Source organism: Oculina patagonica, chromosome 13, assembly GCF_052425735.1.
Source record: "Oculina patagonica isolate OP01 chromosome 13, crgOcupat, whole genome shotgun sequence".
NCBI lineage: Eukaryota > Metazoa > Cnidaria > Anthozoa > Scleractinia > Oculinidae > Oculina > Oculina patagonica.
Window position 1 is genome coordinate 7,182,213 of NC_135770.1, and position 19,972 is coordinate 7,202,184.

General features: G+C 38.7%; 1 protein-coding gene across 1 annotated transcript in view; it reads left to right on the forward strand.

The window, feature by feature from the left end:
• Positions 1-19,972, forward strand: part of LOC144636909 (uncharacterized) — a 264,977-nt gene that overhangs the window by 34,370 nt on the left and 210,635 nt on the right. The window contains exons 15-17 of the mRNA XM_078496110.1: positions 4,900-5,837; positions 13,341-13,432; positions 13,964-14,061. Coding sequence (XP_078352236.1) covers positions 4,900-5,837; positions 13,341-13,432; positions 13,964-14,061 — 1,128 coding nt within the window. The remainder of the gene's footprint in view (positions 1-4,899; positions 5,838-13,340; positions 13,433-13,963; positions 14,062-19,972) is intronic.

Genomic DNA, 19,972 nt, shown 5'->3' on the forward strand with positions numbered 1-19,972 from the left:
CCTGACTCGGTAAATAGCCAACCTCATCACATAAAAACCATTGATTTGGGATAAATCACATCTTGAAGAATGAATTTATGCTTTCCTTTCATTGTTTTAAAAGGTTATGTTTTTGATCAGTGAGTGTACCCTCATAGTTATATATAGCAGACTTTGCACAAAACTTAGAAAACTTCTCTTAAAACTGCCCCTTTCAGAGTGGAACTTTCAAATTTTTAATTTTCGAGCCTCGCAACTAACTTTCGGTTTCTGATCTCTTTGCGTAATTCAGCAAGACTCATAATTTGGCCAGCTCTGAATACAACGGTTGATTTCTTTTCTATATTTCGTTCAAAAATTTTGCCGGTAGGTAGCTCTTGTCAACTTGCAGCTTGCAAGTTGACTTAACTAATTAATTTTCTTCAATTTCAAAATGACGTTCTTGATGAAAGAGCTGCGGTCTTTTTATTATGCAAGGGAATTCTGGTAAAAGGCAGAAACTCACTCACAGTATATAGGTGTAAAATTGTGTTATGTGGGGTGCGTTGGTTACATCCGTCGAACATTGTTCAAAAGAGCTTTTATAATAATTCGTTAAAACTAAGCGTGAGCCCTTCCATGGGGGTAAAAGCGACAAGCGACGCAGTTCTTAATCTTGATGACAGAAAAACTCTTAATGTGGACAAGTGCCATGCTGAAATGCGAAAGCGACGCAATAATAAATTGCGAATTTAGAATCGAATGCGGGAAATGGCGTTTCTGAAACCTCAAATATTCCAAATTCTCTAGGTCAGGGTAGCGAATGCTAAAATTCAAGACTAACCAAGACGCCTAGTCTGTTGTTTGAAAATCCGAGACCGAGACTTTTTTTAATGACTAAACATGCCATAGAAAAGACGTGCCAAATTTTGGGTTCGTTTCAAGCGCAAAGTAATTTTGCACTTTCAGATTAACAGATAACAGCTACTAGCTATCAAATATGCACTTTCTGGAGACTCCCATCGAACCGCTTGATTTAACCTCTGTTGGAAACTTTGAAGCCCAAAACTGACTCAAAACAAATAGAGGGACAATATTCGAACCTAGCTCCTGCGTGCCTTAAACAAATACTTATCTGAATAAACTGGAAAAAGAATTGCTATTATTGTCGAACGTATAAATTAGTAGTGGAAACTGGGAAAGATGCATAAATCTAAATGGTAGCAAGTTCATAGTACACATCCTCTCTTTTTTGAAAGAAAATTAAACATCGTATTGTGTGAAAACAATTTAAAAATATTGAGCAACTACATTGCTTTCACTAGTCGTTCGAGACTTAAGCACCGAGTTTCAGTTTAGCTTCCCTTGGTTTGGTCACTGGATTGAAGAACACCTCAGGTGATTCATCTTCCTCAATTGATTTGTTCCTTTAAAGGATTGCGCTATATTACAATTTTTCAAGCTGTGCATTGTTAGCAAAACACGCAAATGGAATATAATAATGTAGTTTCAAGGTGCCAAATTTTGGTTCAATTTAGGTTTTTCAATTTTAAATTACTTGAGCATTTATTAACTATCAAATGTTAGGGAGGTTGAAGATCGAAATTTCTGTTATAAATAAAAAAAATACTTTTCGTGACTTCTCAGTGATGTCTAAAACAATTTATATCGATGCAAGTTCCTAGGAAAACGACCCCTGACGTGAGCTCTGCTTAAATAAAATGCGCCAAAGTATAGAGATAACGGGAGAAATCAAGAACACAAATTATTTGGAGAAATTTGGCCACCAAAGGTAGCAGTTTAATTAAACCAATTAAATCTAAATCATAACAAAGAGATTAAATCTGAGCAGATTAAACAATATTGAAAACGTGGGGCGACCAAAACACGCCCCCATAAAAGAAATCAGAAAACATGGTACAAAATTGGACAAACAAGACAAGAACCGAAAAACCCGTTGGTCGGTGACAGGGGAGGTGGTGGGAAAGAAATTTCTTCAGCAGTCGACGTTTGAATGGCGAGGGATAGAAGGACGAATTAACCGAGTGTCCTTGCTTTTACTATAGCGAACCCCGCCCCCAAAATCCTATTGGTTAATCTTTGTACCTGGTACGAACCTCCCAACGGGTTATCGTGTAACATGCCTCGACATAAAAAAACATTATGTCTAGACATAATGTTTGTCTTTAATTAATAGCTGGTCTGCCGCGACTTGATGGAATATTGGCGCCGCCATTGGGTGCTTAAGTGGGCGTCCGTGTAAGAACCGACCACTCGATTTTCGGCCCAGAACAGAATTCCTTCAAATTTTCTGTGGAAGACAATTGATCCATATGATAAACAAAAATAGCAATATTTTGGCTTGTAGTGTTATTTGTCAATATTTTTGGCGATGATTGCTGAGAACGGTCAAAAACCGAAAAAATCATCCTGTTTCGAGTCAAATTTAGGCGTCGCGCTCAACGCGCTGAAAAATTACTCTTTAACTCAAATAAAATGAAACTTGTATATCATTTTATTTTATGTCTTGTCTATTAGTTCATGTTAAAATATTTGAAATCGGACTTAACAAAAATTAATTATGATTTTTTTTAAACACCCCATAAAGAGCCATCGCAAAAATCACGCAAACATACTGTTGGTTAGAGAAGTTTTTCTCAAAAGTTTAACGCGATCTAGAGCCCTGGACACTATCCACGAATAGTACTAGGGTTGGTGTATTAGAAACAAGAAAAAAAGTTTTGGGCACTAAGCTTTTTGAATTTTAGGAGTTTTATCAACAAGGCCTATTTTTAACGGTCGTAACGCGCGTCACGCAATTTCTTACTATTGTGTTTCCTATCTTTCCCACATAAAACAGTTGTCCGAGGGAGCAAATATTTTTGAAACTAGCTTTCTGCTCGGAAAAAGGCATGGACAATCCTAAAGTTATCAAATATCGCCCCAAAAATAAGAATTAAGAAGGTTAAATCATGAGCAGCTCCGGTATGAGTTGTCTTTAGTTCCGTCTTTAACTGTGCAAAAAGCTTCGAAAAGCGGTTTCCGTGATTCGGTAATCATAAATAGGGAAAGAACTACAAAAGAAACCCTTAATAATTTAACATATTAAACACATTAAACAGCTAGAAATTATTATCATTGTATTATTAAAGTGTACGCCCAGAGAAAAAGCAACACAAATGAAAATAGGCCAAAGCGAATTTCTCAGAAAATGTCTGTTTTAGTCGGCTTTGATGCACGCGGGAATGTCAATGAAAGTTATTTTTAGTAGGTTAATTTCAACCCGTGTGACAAATGCTTGCTGCAAAAACTATTTCTTGTTTTACTTTATATTATTTGTTTTTCAATTTTGTGAATAGGCTACAAACTTTTCCTTTAATATTTATTTTGTTCACTTTTTTTTGCACTGCCCTTGTGCTAAATTTAACTTATGCAAATTTGTGACAATTGATGTCGTGCGTGCTTACATTACGGCAGGAATAGTTTTGCTCTTTGCGTTTCGTGTTGTTTCGTTCTGTGAAATGGCAGGATTTTGTTCCTTCTCGGCAATTTTAGGTGGTAAGTGCGAAAGTAGTCGTGGACATACAGATTGTATAGCCCTAAATGATTGTGACGGCGATATCAGTTTGCATCTAGCAAATCACCACCTGTCAAGAGAAAATTCATGTGAAAGGGATCTAATACTGGCAAGAGCAGGTCTTTTAGAACTCACTGAAGAACAGATTAAGAATATGATGGTTTGTCCAGCCCATCGTTTTACCTTAGGAAAGTACTGGCAAGCTCCGAAGACCTGCCAGTATCCAAGACATCATAGAAAGAAATCGGCGGTAACAGGAACTCATGTTATAAATTTCAAGCTGGCCAGGGAAATTAAAAACCTCTTTGGAGAAGCTGCACCCGTTGGTTCCCGTAAGTTTTATCGTTAAAGATTGTTCTTAATCGCTAAAAATTGTTTACATTGTTAAGCCCTAGGCTGAAACAGATTTCACTTCCGTAAATATGAAATGCTAGGTCATTACTATTGTTGCATGGTGACAACTGTTCTCTGGACGCGTTCTGTTAGCTTACCTGAGACCGGCTCAAACACAGGATAAAATGTTATTATAAAGTACTTTGAATGCGACTTAAATAATTTATTCTTAGTGACATAGCTTGCAACACCTGATGTTTTTAACCGTGACTAAATAAATTACTCTTTCAAGTTTGCTGCGAACACAGGGGTCAGGGTTGGTTGAAGGCGATTGTGGGGGAGGGGGGGATTACTATACGTGGAGGTTCTGCCCATTTGTATGGTTTAGGCATATTAATGAGCAGAATTTTGCAAGTTTAAGTATATAAAAAGGTAAAGCATGTATACGAGCCTAGGGGCCCATCACGTTTCCGTAGCATAAAGCGACTAGGAGTATTCCCATCGCAGGGTTACCCCCAGTCTTGCCCAAAGAACACGACATATTGAACCCGGCCAGGACTCGAACCCGACCACTGCAGGAATTTTGCACTTAGTGATCCGGTAGAACCCGAATTTTAAAAGTCCTGTTCACATCAGCACTTATCCACTTGCGATGACTGCCAAGGGCTAAAGAAAGTACTTCAGGAACTACGACTTGAGATCGAAGGTCCATCCTGGACGCCAGTTAATTCAGAACAACGAGAAGATTTACTGTACGACTTTCACCGCGCAAAGTCAGATATCTTTCTATGGAAAGCGCACATTGTCCGCTCAATAAACCAGGAAGAGGCGAAGCAAGATTTACTGAAAACAGCCGACGCGACGTCCACCATTGTTATAATGGACTGGGCCATGAAATTTCTTCAACTGAAATATCGTGAGAAGCAGTCCGAATGGTTCGGAAAACGAGGGCTCAGCTGGCATATATCCACCGTCATAACCAAGAATGTCAGCACTGGTAATCATATGCTCACATCCTTGATTCCTGCCAGCAGAATTGGTATGCAGTCTGTTCGATCATCGAGAACACACTGGAGGCCTTAAAGAAGGAACATCCTCACATAACTCAGGTGAACTTTAGAAGTGACGAAGCAGGCTGTTACTACAACAACTTTCTCGTGGCGGCCGTAAGAGATGCTGGGAACCGAGTTGGTATCACCGTCACACGGTACGACTTTTCCGAGCCACAATACGGGAAAGATGTCTGTGATAGGATCCTTTGCCCGATGAAGTCAGCTATCCGACGCTATTGCAACGAGGGACACGATGTTCTTTCTGCAAAGGACATGCGTACAGCGCTTTCCGAACGTCCTGTCCGAGGCACAACTGCCAGTGTTTGCTCTGTGAATGAGTCTCAAAAGACACTTGAAGTAAAAATGACAGATCATTTCAGCAGGTATCATAACTTTCAATTTGAATCAAATGGCATTAGGGTCTGGAGAGCTTATAATGTAGGGCAAGGGAGGCTCATTCCCTACCAAGACATCATCGTCAAGCCTCAGGGTCCTACAGATCTTGTTATAGATGTCGACTTTTTTCCAGTCAAGGAAGCACGAATCCATAACGCCACATCAACTGATGGTGAGGAAACCAGCGGTCTTTTCTCTTGCCCTGAGCCTGGGTGTCAAATGGTCTTCAAAAAAGCTAGTGAGCTTGAGAATCATCTTGATGTTGGCGAGCACCGCCAAATGCGCGGAGGGTCCGAAACGGTGTATGACAAACTCAGAAGAGACTGGGCCGAGAAATTCCTTAATGTTGACAACAACGAGGAAAGAAGCAGTGCACCGGTAGCACATTGCGATGAGCGAGGAGACGAATTTGAATATCAAGCTCCTAGTTTTTGCAGTGACTTACAGCTTGGCTGGGCTCTACACAAGGTGCGAAATCAAGGTGTGCGATTTCCTGATGATGTTAAACAATACCTAACGATGTAATTCGACCTTGGAGAGAGAACCGGCAACAAGGCAGATCCCGGAAAAGTGGCTGCAGACATGAGAACAGCAAGAAGACCAAATGGTTTGCGGATATTTGACAGGTAAGACTGGCTCACGAAAAGTCAAGTACAGGGTTTTTTTTTTCGAGACTAGCGGCCACACGAAGAAAGCAGGGGAACCAAGAGTTACAGATGGAGGATGTGTACGCAGAGGAGGAAGGGGAAGAAAGGCGTGAAGTGCTAGAGAGCGTCGCCGCTGAACTCAGTCCCAGGCATCCAATCTGCTATGATTCTTACTGCCTGTGTGACCTGGCACGAGACGAGAGTCTTGACAGTTTCAGTGTAGTTATGCTTAAGGAGATATTAAGATATTTTGAGATTCCCTTTGGTTCACGAGATCGGAAAAAAATCTAGTAGTGAACTTGTTCTCATTTTTTGAAGAATGTGACTGTCGCCAATAGGAAAAAACGTTCAAATGCTATCTATTCAATTCGCGGATGCGTTTGGCTGTTGTTCAAACGTTTAATAATAGTTTTCTGTGAACCGAGAAAATAAAAATAGTTTAAAGCCCTGTATTACTGTTAATGTAGGAAAGGATTAGAGTCGTTCTTTTTTTGTTGCTGAGTTAAATTAGTTATACTATCCACTTTAGGGACCGGTCATTATTTATCAGGGGTGGAGGGCCCACGAAATTGTGGAAAAAGTGGGCTAACAAATTATGACCCTCCCCCACACTGGAACCAAAAATTGTGACCCTCCCCAAATTGGAGTCTATTAAGGGTGCCCGCGGGTATTTCCAGGAGCGGAGGTGCTATTTTAAAAATCGAATTTTGGGCATGGAAAGTTAAACCGATTTTTCTTATTTTTCGGTAGTCGTAATGACAAACTAGAACTATAAAATAAACGAAATAAATGAACAGGAAATATCAGCATATTTAAATTACTCTATTTTTATTATTACGGCCACCTTATTAGAAACCCCGTTTTTACTCCCATACAAACTCTGTATTTTTACATTCTTGTAAGCGGACATTCCCGTAAGCGGCCGCGGACACTTTCCGAGATTACGCGGACACCGCAAAGAGAATCATATAAAAAACCTCTGTATCTTGTATTAATCAATCAACTTCACATCGCCGTTCGTCACAATGATTTTACTGTAATTACAGAACCATATTTCAGTGTTTGTTTTGTCGTCATTCACGTCCGGTTACATTTTGAAACACAAGCTCCCGTAAGCAACCATCTATCCCCTTACACCTCTAGTGGCCGCTTACAAGAACCCTTCTCGTAAGCGGCCAGCTCCAGTTGCGGACACTTTTTTCGCGTCCCGAGGGTGTCCGCTTATGAGAGCTTCGACTGTAATAATATTTTTTTAAACGCAAAGATAGCTTTTTTATTACTGTCAATAAGTTAAAATTATCCAAAAATTCATTTGAGCAAGTTTCAACGAAATCGGCTGGGTAGAAATCGCTGCACAGTTGACTGTTATAGATTTCAGCTTCGCCAGTTGTTACAACAACGCTTGAGTAATGTTTCGATTGCATTGACAGGTCCCTTACTTCTCTTCTTTTTCGATTCGCCATCGATGTAAGCCTTACAGTATCTTTTAATAAAAGTGGAAGCAGAGAGAAAGAAACTAGACACCCAATTCTTTTTTTCTTTTTTGGGGGTCAATTTTACCAGAATTGACATCAACTTTGTTTTGATACGCCGCGACGTGTAAACCTTCTACAAATTTGCATAAATTGAATTCAGCGAAGACTGAGAATTATTTGATGACGGCATATGGGCTATTTTCAAAAGTCGAAACCAATTATAGAAGTCGTTTTGCTTTGCCAACGTAACAATTTAAGAAATGAAGTATAAAGGGAGGGCAAAATATTAATGTACTTGACATCCTAAAAATAACATTTACATTCCAGCGTGTTAGCCAATTGAAATCTACATTCCCTGCAAAGATTTTCGCCGTAGTATATAAGGGCCTGTTTACATGGAGGGAGGGTGCCCCGGCTAACCGAGTAACCCGGCTAGAAGGGATGAAACATAGCCCGCCATTACATGCAGAATTCACAGCCCTTCTACCCGGGATTAGACAGCGTCATTGAAGCGTGTCACAGCGTGGGAAAACCATGTAGCTCCAAATGAATGAAGAAAAATATGACTTTTTACTAAATAATCGAGGCTAGCCGTCTTCAAGCCTGTTTTATTTTGATGTGGAAGCACTTAGAACTTTAGTACGTCCGTTTATGGAGGAATCCAATCGAAATTTAACAGTCTTTGGCCGCCAAATTGAAATTAAATTTGTTGTTTCGTGAGTTAGGATAATCATTCCTACGAAAATTTCGAATTAATTAGCTGTTGCTCAAAGAAAAATTTTCCAGCCTACAGAGAAAACTAATTTGATCTAATTTTGGTCAAATAGCATTGTTTGGGTCGAGAATTTATGCATTTTATGCCATTAACTACAAATTTAATTTAAGAACGCGCGAAGACTTATCCCGGCAAGCCGGGATAGCTCGGTCATAACCGTTTACATGGCAAAAAGCTATCCCGCCTAGAAGGGTGCCCCGGGCAAGCAGACCGAGTGCCCCGGCAAGGCGGGTTTCCCGTCTTGCATGTAAACGCTTCGATGCGTTCTTTAAAGAAACGTATGAAAAGTTGGCTCGCCCAGGGTAGCTCGGTTAGCCGGGTAACTCGGTTAGCCGGGGCACCCGCCTTCCATGTAAACAGGCCCTAAGTCGATGTAAATTCGCCGTTCATAATTTTTTAAGGCACTTTATACTATGAATAAAACTTCTCGTTGTTAAAAATCTCGTTGTCAAAATGCGCGAAGGGTTTTTTCATAGTTCATTCCTTATGATATCCAAATCACGGAAACGTCTTTTTCGAAGCTTTCCGATGAAACTAAAGACTCACACCGGAGCCGCTATGATTTTTAAAACCTTCTTAATTCTTATTTTTGGGGCGATATTTGATAATGATCCATGCCTTTTTCCGAGCAGAAAGCTAGTTTCAAAAATATTTGCTCCCTCGGACAACTGTTTTATGTGGGAAAGATAGGAAACACAATAGTAAGAAATTGCGTGACGCGCGTTACGACCGTTAAAAATAGGCCTTGTTGATAAAACTCCTAAAATTCAAAAAGCTTAGTGCCCAAAACTTTTTTTCTTGTTTCTAATACACCAACCCTAGTACTATTCGTGGATAGTGTCCAGGGCTCTAGATCGCGTTAAACTTTTGAGAAAAACTTCTCTAACCAACAGTATGTTTGCGTGATTTTTGCGATGGCTCTTTATGGGGTGTTTAAAAAAAATCATAATTAATTTTTGTTAAGTCCGATTTCAAATATTTTAACATGAACTAATAGACAAGACATAAAATAAAATGATATACAAGTTTCATTTTATTTGAGTTAAAGAGTAATTTTTCAGCGCGTTGAGCGCGACGCCTAAATTTGACTCGAAACAGGATGATTTTTTCGGTTTTTGACCGTTCTCAGCAATCATCGCCAAAAATATTGACAAATAACACTACAAGCCAAAATATTGCTATTTTTGTTTATCATATGGATCAATTGTCTTCCACAGAAAATTTGAAGGAATTCTGTTCTGGGCCGAAAATCGAGTGGTCGGTTCTTACACGGACGCTCACTTAATACTCCAAGGCCAAGGCCGCTGACGAATTATATTTTAATTTAAAAACATGTATATAGCAATTATCGAAACTAGCTCCAGATTGCCTACAACAAATAATTGTCACACTAAGAGGAAAAGAATTGCTAGTCATAAGGTGGAAGTATAAATTAGTAATGAAAATTGGGATAGATCGAATAGTAACAGATCGAAATATACATTCTCTCTTTTTTAATTAGACGGATTCCGCGGAAAGTTCGAGCAATTACCAAAAATTACCAAAAACCTACGCATAGCACGGAAACATTTTGTATACATATTTGAAACATCTCACTGTAATTCATTTCTCTTAGTGACCCCGCGATTAAATTCTAATCCATTCTCGAGAAAGTTAATGTCAAACCTCGTAAAAAAGCTTTACACGTGTGGTATTTTGTTTTAACTGACGTGAAACGTCCGTTTTAACCAAAACATGGAGACTTTAAATTCTTTATATTCTCTCGCGGGGTCAGCTTGAGAGCTAAAGTTTCAATAAGTTCTTCTTAATTGTACTCAAACTGTAACCATGCAATGAGATCTTGTTGCTACTGACTTCATTTTTGTCTCTATTGCTGGAACCCTCAACGGGAACCGTTTTTAAAGGTCAAATGAACAGAAATTTCAAAATGTCACTTTAATCAACCAAACACTAAAACTATCCATTTTGAGTGAAATTAAAATAAAGTTTGCTTTCCGAGTCTTAAAGCGCGAATTACAACAAAAAATACGAAGATTTCCGAAGGCTTCACGAAAATGTTTTTAAATGACTGCGCACTGAAATGGAAGGAATGGAACGAGTTTGTGACGTCATAATTGGTGTTTTTGAAGACGACTGCAGGCCAATTTCGCAGGCCGCACTTGTTGTCAAAGTTCGAGACAATTATGCCCAAGCAGGGTTCATGAGTAAGTCTTTAGTTTACAAACGAACAACCAATCAGAATGTGACATTTCCTTTCGCACGTGCGAGATGAACATATATAAATATGCAAAATATAAATTAAGCGTGAAGCGAGGGGAAGAAGAAAAAACAACAAACAAAAACTTTACATATAGCAATATAAAAAGTAAAATATACGGCGAAAAAAGCCTTTGAAAGCACCAATAAAGCTTGAATTCTTTGGCGTCTAGCATCCGTTACAGTCAAAACACCTCAAGCGTGCCTGTCAAGGGTGGATTAATGATTCCATTGTTGCAAATTTGATTTCATTCTTTGCTTCAATATTCCATTCTTCAATTGAATATTTCAATGTTCAAACGGTGACTCGATTCAAAACTTGAATGTTGATTTCATTCATGCGACAGACACGTGACAATTTGAAAAGGTTTCCTAATTTGCATAAAATGGTTCAATGACATTTTTCCCACTTTTTTTTGTGCCTTTTCAGTGCGCCAAATTGTCTCACCTCTCTTTTGGTAATATCATAGGGTTGAAATAAAAGAACATGAAGAACAAAATGGTGAGAAACACCATGTGTGACATTTGACGGTTGACTAGTTTATGCAAATTCAGATCAAATTCCCACGTGCCTGTCGCGTGAAGCCAGACAATAATCCAATCAACATTCGAGTTTTGAATTGAGTCGCCGTTTGAACATTGAAATATTCAATTCAAGAATGGAATATTGAAGCAAAGAATGAAATCAAATTTGCAATAATGGAATCATTAATCCACCCTTGACAGGAACACTTGAGGTGTTTTGACTTTTAAAAGCTTTACCTTATACTTCTTAATTTTCCACGATGGTTTGCTGCACGAAAATAAGAAATAAGAAGGATGACAGCTTTCGCCGTCAACCATGTTTACTATTACGGAAAACCCGAACCTCTTTTAATTATGACGTCATCCATAGGCTAATCAGAACTAACTGTGGTTAAAGGAGAAGTTCACTCTAGAATGGCCATTTATTTTACGCCAATAAAAAGTTTACACAAAGATATGTTATTCACCAAAATTTCAGCCTCCAACGTTCTCTATAACCCTACAAAATCTTATCCAAATCTCGACAACTGAACGCCGCCATCTTGGAGCTGGTAATGTATGCGTGACGTCAAAGAGCTCAGCCTGAAGTTTGGTGGGAAAATTTTAATAGTCGAAATTCCTTGTTTTTTGTATTTGTTGGAGCTCTGTTTGAGCAAAATGGAGCTGCATAAACAGGCATTTTTACAAACAAAAGCCACTACGAAGAAACAAGGAGTTTCGAGTATTTAAATTTTCCCGCTTAACTTCAGGCTGAGCTCTTTGATGTCACGCATACATTACCAGCTCCAAGATGGCGGCGTTCAGTTGTCGAGTTTCGGGAAAGATTTCGTAGGGTTATATCGTACGTTGGAGGCTGAAATTTTGGAGAATAACATATCTTTGTATAAACTTTATATTGGCGTAAAGAAAATAAATGGCCATTCTGGAGTGAACTTCTCCTTTAACTGCGGTGGTGTGACCGCAAAGTCGACCAAAAGCACTAACTACAGTTAGGTATGACGTCACGTAACTTGAGACTAACTAAAGTTAAACTTTAGTTACGTCGTAGATGTGACCGCAGCCATTATATGCAAAACGACAGCAAACAAAACTTGAACTTGCTCAAGCTATTTTTGAGCTTTAGCTATTTTATTTAAAAACAATGCGCGTGCGTCTCTGAACAACAGCCAACAAACAATCAACTGAAAAACGACCGAACAGAACGAAATAACTGCTTGAAATGTCACTTAAACACATTTCATTAAATTCTAAGGTGCGGTCTGCGGATCTCTGTCTGCGGTCGTCTTCAAAAACACCAATTATGACGTCACAGGTTTTTATTTCCGACAATCTTTCCGACAACTTTTGCGAACACTCTACGATAATGAAGGCCTAAAAAAGCATTTTTCATTTTGCAATATCTCTGCGATGCAATGTCCAATTACTTTGAAACTTCGGCATATATTTATTTGGCTCTTAATACACACATGGGCAAAAAATAAAAAAATAAAATCGAAATTTCTGTTCATTTGACCTTTAAAGACAAAACACCTTTCATACTGTGTGACAACACTTGAAAAATTTAGCAATTGAAATCACTTTCACTAGTCATTCGAGATAACATCAAACTTAAGCACCCAGTTTAGCTTCCTATTGGTTTGATCACTGGGTCGCCGTTCGGAAAACACGCAAATGGAATGATGTAGATTTTAACGTACCGAACTTTGGGTTTGTTTTAAGTTTTGCAATTTTCAAATAACGTATTTATCAGCTATCAATTGCTCGCAATTTAGTTGTTTGATCCAAACTCGTTTTAAGGGAACGTTAAAGCATAAAATTTATTCACAATATATTTATATCTACTTTTTTAATTATTTTATATTTATAAAATTACTTGTTGGTTTAGTTAGAGCTCAAGGAGTGGGAATACTTCAAGTGATTCACTTAGCCCCCGCTTTAACGAGAAGCGAATCAGTTTGGCCGTGTCGCTTGAATAAAGACCTATTTTGTTTGAAATTGGAACACATTTCCTAAACCCTTTTGTCTTTTATTTTAACCGTGAACCTCGGTCGACAAAATATTCTGAGACTCCGAGACCTTGCGGCAAAAAGTTCGAGAATGCGAGAAGGACTCATTTCAAAGGCTTTCGAGATTTCGAGATCGGATCAAAAGTTTCAGAGACCCACAATTTTCTAGGTATCCCTCGACATCCGGGTGGGCCACGCATGTCATCGGCCTCCCTCCCCCCCCCCCCCCCCCCCCCCTCCCGCCTCCCAACAGCGCACGTTACCCTACTTCTTTGCCTCTCTTTTGCTTCTTAGCTTTATTTGTCGTTTACCAAAAGATTAACTAACATTTTGTCCAAAGACACAGTGCTCAAGCTTCCCTTGTCAACTATGGTGAAAGTCAATACCACTGTGATTGTGTTCCCGGCTACACAGGAAGATACTGTGAAACAGGTGAGATGACGTTCAAATGTAAACAAATGAAAAAAATATATATATTGAATTGACCTCACAGCTTGGAGCCTTGAAACCTTTATTCAAGTCTTGAAAGGGAATCTTAACTGAAAGCAGTTTTGTCCCAAGTCATCAGATAGGGTTCAGTTGTGCACGACAAACTGTTTCCGGGGTTTAAAGTCATGTCATGTTGGTCAGGTTGCAAAGCAAGGAAAGGAAAAATGATGTCATTACCTTGTAGTGCGTTTTCAACAGGCAGCATTGCGCGAATTGAGAGATATATAGACAAGTTCTTCTGACCGTTGAAAACATATCTACGAAGATTTTTTGCCTTTGTTGTATGTTTCAATATTCGTAATTTCTTACAATACAACATCATACAACTTGTACAGCAAAACTGGTGTTTAGAGATACTAGAGATTTAAAATTATTACTTCTCCCTAATTATTTCTCCCTATAAAGATTAGTTCGTAAGCCGTATAACGTCAGAAGCACCTAATTTCCTTTTCACTTTGATGTATTTCCTTGCAGATATCAACGAATGTTCCAGTAATCCGTGTAAAAACGGAGCGACGTGTGTTGACCAGGTTAACGGATATGTTTGTAACTGTTCAGCGGGATACGCTGGAGTTCATTGTCAGACTAGTAAGTACTTATCTATTTTTGACTGCTGCTTAGCCAAACACATAAATTTATAACCTTAGCTTTTGTTATTTGCGGTGAGTCTTAAAGTTGGAAATTTTTGCGAGTAAATCGACAAAATGTCCCGTGAAAAATTAAAAAGGCAACATTATATAAATTTAGCATAACTGTGATACCCGGCAAAGAAGTCCATTATTTCCGACAGTTCAGCGAATGAGTCGCTTCCACTTACTTAAGGTATCAGCCACCCTTCAGGACCGTTCACGCGCGGATCGCTCTAGCGCTTTTGTTTTTAATACAAACCCCTACAAACCACACATTTTCTGAAAGCAAAATTTTGACGTTTTTGCGAAAGTACCTGTCTGTGTAAATGAAGCTTCAGGCTCCAGGCCCGCCGAAAATAAGCGTAAGAAAACGATTGACATCGCGTTTGCCTCGTAACACCTTTCTCTAAAAAACCGTGTCTCAGATTTTTGAAATGTGCGTTTGTTCTTTTGTAATGGGCAGATAAAGTTAGGGAAGACGAATCATCGGCACTTCCTGTGGAATAATGTGAAATTTTTGTGAAAGCACGCCTAATGAAGAGCTTTATTGAACATCACAAAATCTCAAATTTAGAAAAGTTGCACTTTTTAACGGTGGCTGATACCTTAAGCCACGCAACAGCCCAGTACACATATGGACAGCTGGGTGGAGAAGAAAAGGCAACACAATACCAGAAAATGAGTACCAAATAGCCAAAAAAGAGGAAAAATTAGTCACTTCCTTCGACAAGTGGAAAAATGTTTAATAATAATAATTAATATTCGATCGTATTTTGTCTGGTATGCTAGCGAAAATAATAGGAAATTAGAATTGTGATGAAATGTACCGTAATCACAGTGCAGGGTATATTGTAATGTAAGTAATGTAATAGCGTTATTGTTAGAATTTATGATTGTAGTGTATTGTTATCGTTGTGTAGTGTTAATTATACATTTAAATGTAACGTACTAGCGACAATAACAGGACTGTAATTAATGTATTGTTATCGTAGTGTAGTGTTGAGTATACATTGTATTGTAATAAAGGTAATAATGTATTGTTTTGTTTTACAGAGTAACCATGTAAGTAGCTTGAAAGTGTTTTTTTTTTTTTGTAATTAAAGTGCATTAATTAAATAAATTAAAAAAAAAGAAGAAGAAAAAAAGAATACCAGAAAAAGGCTTACACTTTTTTCTTTCGACTTGGACGGCTATGCACAAACCAAATTATATATAATTTTAACAAAGCCAATAATATGTTATGCCTTTCAGTGTTAAGGTCATGCCAGGATATGTATAATGTATCCGGGTAAGTCATAGCGCAGTCAATATTTTAGTTTGATGTCAATAGCAAAAAGCCGTTGCAATATATGCACTTTTTTCGTTTGAGAGGTACGAGGAGGGCGTTAAATGTCAATTAAAAAATAGATATTTCACAAGTCTTCGGGCGTTATTTGCCGACTAAGCTGTTAGTAAAACCCGGTATTTTAAGTGTTCTTGTACTCCAAAAGCATAGAACGTATTGTTGATTAGTTGCAAAATGCACGCTATAGCTATCACGACACTTTGTGGATGTTAATCCACTGGAATAGATCGGGCGACATTACTTGACACAAGAATTGATTTTGGGCTTAATTAACTGCTAACCCTATTCAGACCGGGCTTTTTAGGACCTTCTCCTTCCCTCCCCCATGTAACTTCCAGAATATTTAAGCAATCACCATGAAACTTACAGGATGCATTGTATGTCCGAAACTTTTTCTTTTGGTATACGACACGTGGGATGGTGACGTCACTTCACGTGACAATTGCATCATGATGTCAAAACAGCCGCCATCTTGGATCCGCCATCTTGGATTTCAAAAATTTTCCAAAATGCCAGAAAACCACCCAAAATCACTGCAAAATACTCAAAATAAATAAAAATGTGCTTTGAACCCGTAAAAATGTAAAAATAATTCCATTTAATTCGATTTTTATTAACCGAAACACGGAAAAGTACAAATTTGGGAAAACATGCCTGTCAAAATGCCGTTGCCGTGGTGATGTCAAGTTCCTGACACATCATCCAACCCTACCAAATTGTTGCCAGATAAATTTTAGGAAAACTCAGAAAGTTTGGCAGCGTTTGGTTAAATCTTAAAAAAGTTATAAAAATTCAAAGTCAGCGCGGGCCTCAAAAGCCCCCCCCCCCCCCCCCCCCCCCCCCCCGGTTTGAATAGGGATAAGAGTCAGGAAAAACAGAGCAAAATCCTTGACCAAATTGGTAATTCAATAATTCGCTGTTTTAAACACTCCTTCGTTCGCAAAGAGAAGTTTGGACAAATCAATTTTCCACTTCCACAACTTTACTTGCCCGGCGAAATGCTTTTGTTTTTTGAAGCTATATTATTCTGGTTTTTAGATCAAGCCAAAGTCAGCTGGTAACGCTTTTTCTTGGCTCAACACTTACTACCGTTTTCTGTCACATGGGGGACTTTGGATGTGGAGATGGGGGATGGACACCGATCATGAAGATGGATGGCAATAAGGTATATAACACAGTTATCAGGTCGACCTCATTTTCGTATTTGCCTCAGCAGTATATTAATTATGATCTCTTATACAAACGTGCTTAATTCACGCGTGGTGCACAGAAATTCGTTGTTGTGTTAAGCTCCCAGAGCACAAAATTATCCAAAACTACGACATCGCTTCAATGTTAACTCAATTTTGCTCATGCGTTTGGATACCGTCAAATGATAATGCTGAACAGTGTGGTGTAAATAATTAAGAGGCGGCCAAAAGTAAGGCAAACGGTAAAATTAAAGAGTTTCTTTTTACAATCAGCACACATTACACATTTTTTACGCTACGTACTTTCAATACCTACTATTCTATATTTTACTTACAGTACTTAAATTACGTATAAATTATTGACAATATCTTCACTACTAACAATACTGCATTTTACTTACAACTCTTACACTTAAAAGTTTATTTATTTGTGGAAGTAAACTTGAGCCGGATGACTTTGTAATGATCTTTTTATCTGTTGTTTTTTAGAGCACTTTTCACTTTGACTCTGCGTACTGGAGCGATCAAAATTACTACAACCCATCTGCATGGGAGACTGGCTTTGACACACAAGAGGCCAAGTTACCGAGCTACTGGAACACACCTTTCTCAAAGATTTGTCTTGGTATGACGATCGGCCAACAGATCAAGTTCATTGTCATGAACAAGCAGGCCAGCACTCTGTACTCACTGATCGCTGACGGCCAAAGACGCGCCACTTCACTGGGTCGTAACACGTGGATTTCTCTGATGGATTCATACGCCTACTTAGACGTTAACTGTAACAGGGAGGGATTCAACGTGGTTAGTGATGACTCTTCGATGGGAAAAGCTCGAATTGGTATCCTTGGTAACAACGACAATGACTGCGTGACTTGTGACACTAGAATGGGATTTGGAACAGGAGGCAATAATGTCGCTACTTCGTGCGAAAAAAATATTCCTTCCCGAAAATGTTGTCCCCCAACCATTACATTACTCTAGATCTGAAGGCCCTGAAAAAAATCGTGTGTCTAAATTTGGCCTTCCGTGGTTATTCCCAGAGTCCAAATAGCTTTACTGGCTATATTCTCATACATCCTGTCTACATGATTTGGATTATGCAGAACTACTAGAAGACAATTATTAAGACGGAGAATACATTTTTAACTGGAAAATAGCTTATGCATGCTTATGTATGCATGCAATCAAGTTGTACCAAAATGATCGAGTTGCAGTTTAATCTTTTTAACCATAAAAGAGAGAAGGAGAGATTATCATAATAATCTTACAGCAACAAAATAATCCCTTCGAGTGTTTGGTCCTCCAACCATTACTCTACTCTGAAGGCCAAAAATTCCGGAACATAACTTATGCATAACTACTAGTAGACAACTGTTTAGATGAAGAAAATACTTTTAACTGGAGACTAGCAAACCTCATAACACTAAGTTGCACCAAAAGCACCAAACTGATCGAGTTGCTGTTTAAAAATAATAGGAAGTAAAGGAAACAAAAAACTGCACTTTTTGCCACAGTGCCTCAGACACATTTATCCAACTTTTCTGGTTACTGATGTCACCTTACATCCTCCCTTTGGAAGAGAGTAGCTGACAGGCTTAAAGACTCTCTCCTGATAACCGCCGAATAAACTTGATTTAATATCACATCACTAGGCCTGAGGCCGGATCCTCATTCCAAATATACGCTACAATTAAACTATAGAAGCTAGGCTGTACATAGACACATAGGGGGGTCAGGGAAACTCAAAAACTTAGAGACCTAAAGGTGTGGGGAGCTTGCCCCGCAGACAAAAAAATCCTATGTATGGATAAGCGCGATATCATATATGGCAAGCCAATTTATAGAAAACATCATCAAATTCTGCACATTTTGTACGTCTTTTTTACGTCTGGTAAAATCAAATATGTGAGCAGTTTTGTAATCGTCCAAATGTATTGTAAAGGCATATTGAACAACTATTCACCAAAGTGAAAGTGACACTGAGGTGAGTAGTTGTTTTAGTATATACTAAAACCGTAATACAGAATAACCCCAAAATGATGATTTTTAAGTCATTTATTTCTGTCAACGATTAAATTTTTTGTGCGCGAGATGCTCATAGGTTAACAGCAAAGGATCTCTGGAGTTTGAGTAGTCAATCAGAGTGCACGAACAACGCTATCCACTGTTTTAGTATATTCTAAATTGTATATATTGTATCAATTATAACTCAATTAATCAATAATTGTTATTTCCCCTCTCCCCGACTGACTGCAAAACTATTAGTAAATACGTGATCAATTTTGTAAGCATCTATAAAATATTGTGACTGTTGTAACTGAATTAAGCTGTTGGCTTTGCCGTTTTTCTTCAATTTTCTATTCTTTTTTGTAGTACTTTTTAGTAACGTGCTCTAGTTATCGTATAGTACACTTAATGGTTTTTTATTTGTTTGTTTTCTGCTGCTAATAAATAAAAAATAAAAAAGTACTTGTACACAAGCAGAACCCCTATATCTATATATTTGTCCGTTCGTCCGTTCGGTATGTGTCTGTCTGTTTGTCTGTTTGTCTGTCTGTCTGTCTTTCTGTCTGTCTTTCTGTCTGTCTGTTTGTCTGTCTGTCTGTCTGTCTGTCTGTCTGTCTGTCTGTCTGTCTGTCTGTCTGTCTGTCTATCTATCTATCTATCTATCTATCTATCTATCTATCTATCTATCTATCTATCTATCTATCTATCTATATATCTATCTATTTAAAAACAAAATGTAAAGTGAAAATCACAAATCACAATCCACGGTCTGGCCAGGACCTCACGCATGTACACAACCCATCACCCGGGCAGTTGCAGTGCAGACATGGGCAGCTTTTTCGGCCTTGTTAGGCCTCATCAGAATGACATGGCCGTCAGGCAGCATTGAGACGCGAAGGTCTCTTTTGTGGCGTGCTTTGGGGTTTGGACAGGAAAGCACCCAAACTGAAGCAAGTGTTTGCAATGCTTCCTGGCCGACAAGCTAATCCATCTCCCTGTCGGGTGTGCTAGGCCACCGAGATGGTCCAAACCGAAAACGTAGGAGCACCTAACCGCCAACTTCGCAGGGGATCGAACCCTGCCTCCTACAAATTAAACACACAACGGAAACAGTCACTCACAACGTGTAATACTTACAACAAGGACGAAAACAACACTTAAACAAAGTAAAGCAATACGACAAATCTAAGGCGATCGCACAACGGGGCGAAAGCCTGACAGGGCACAGTAGTAGCGGGACAGGAACGAACTGCAGGAAAGGCGGAAACAGATCAGACAAGGAGTGGAAAGGCGGAAACAGATCAGACAA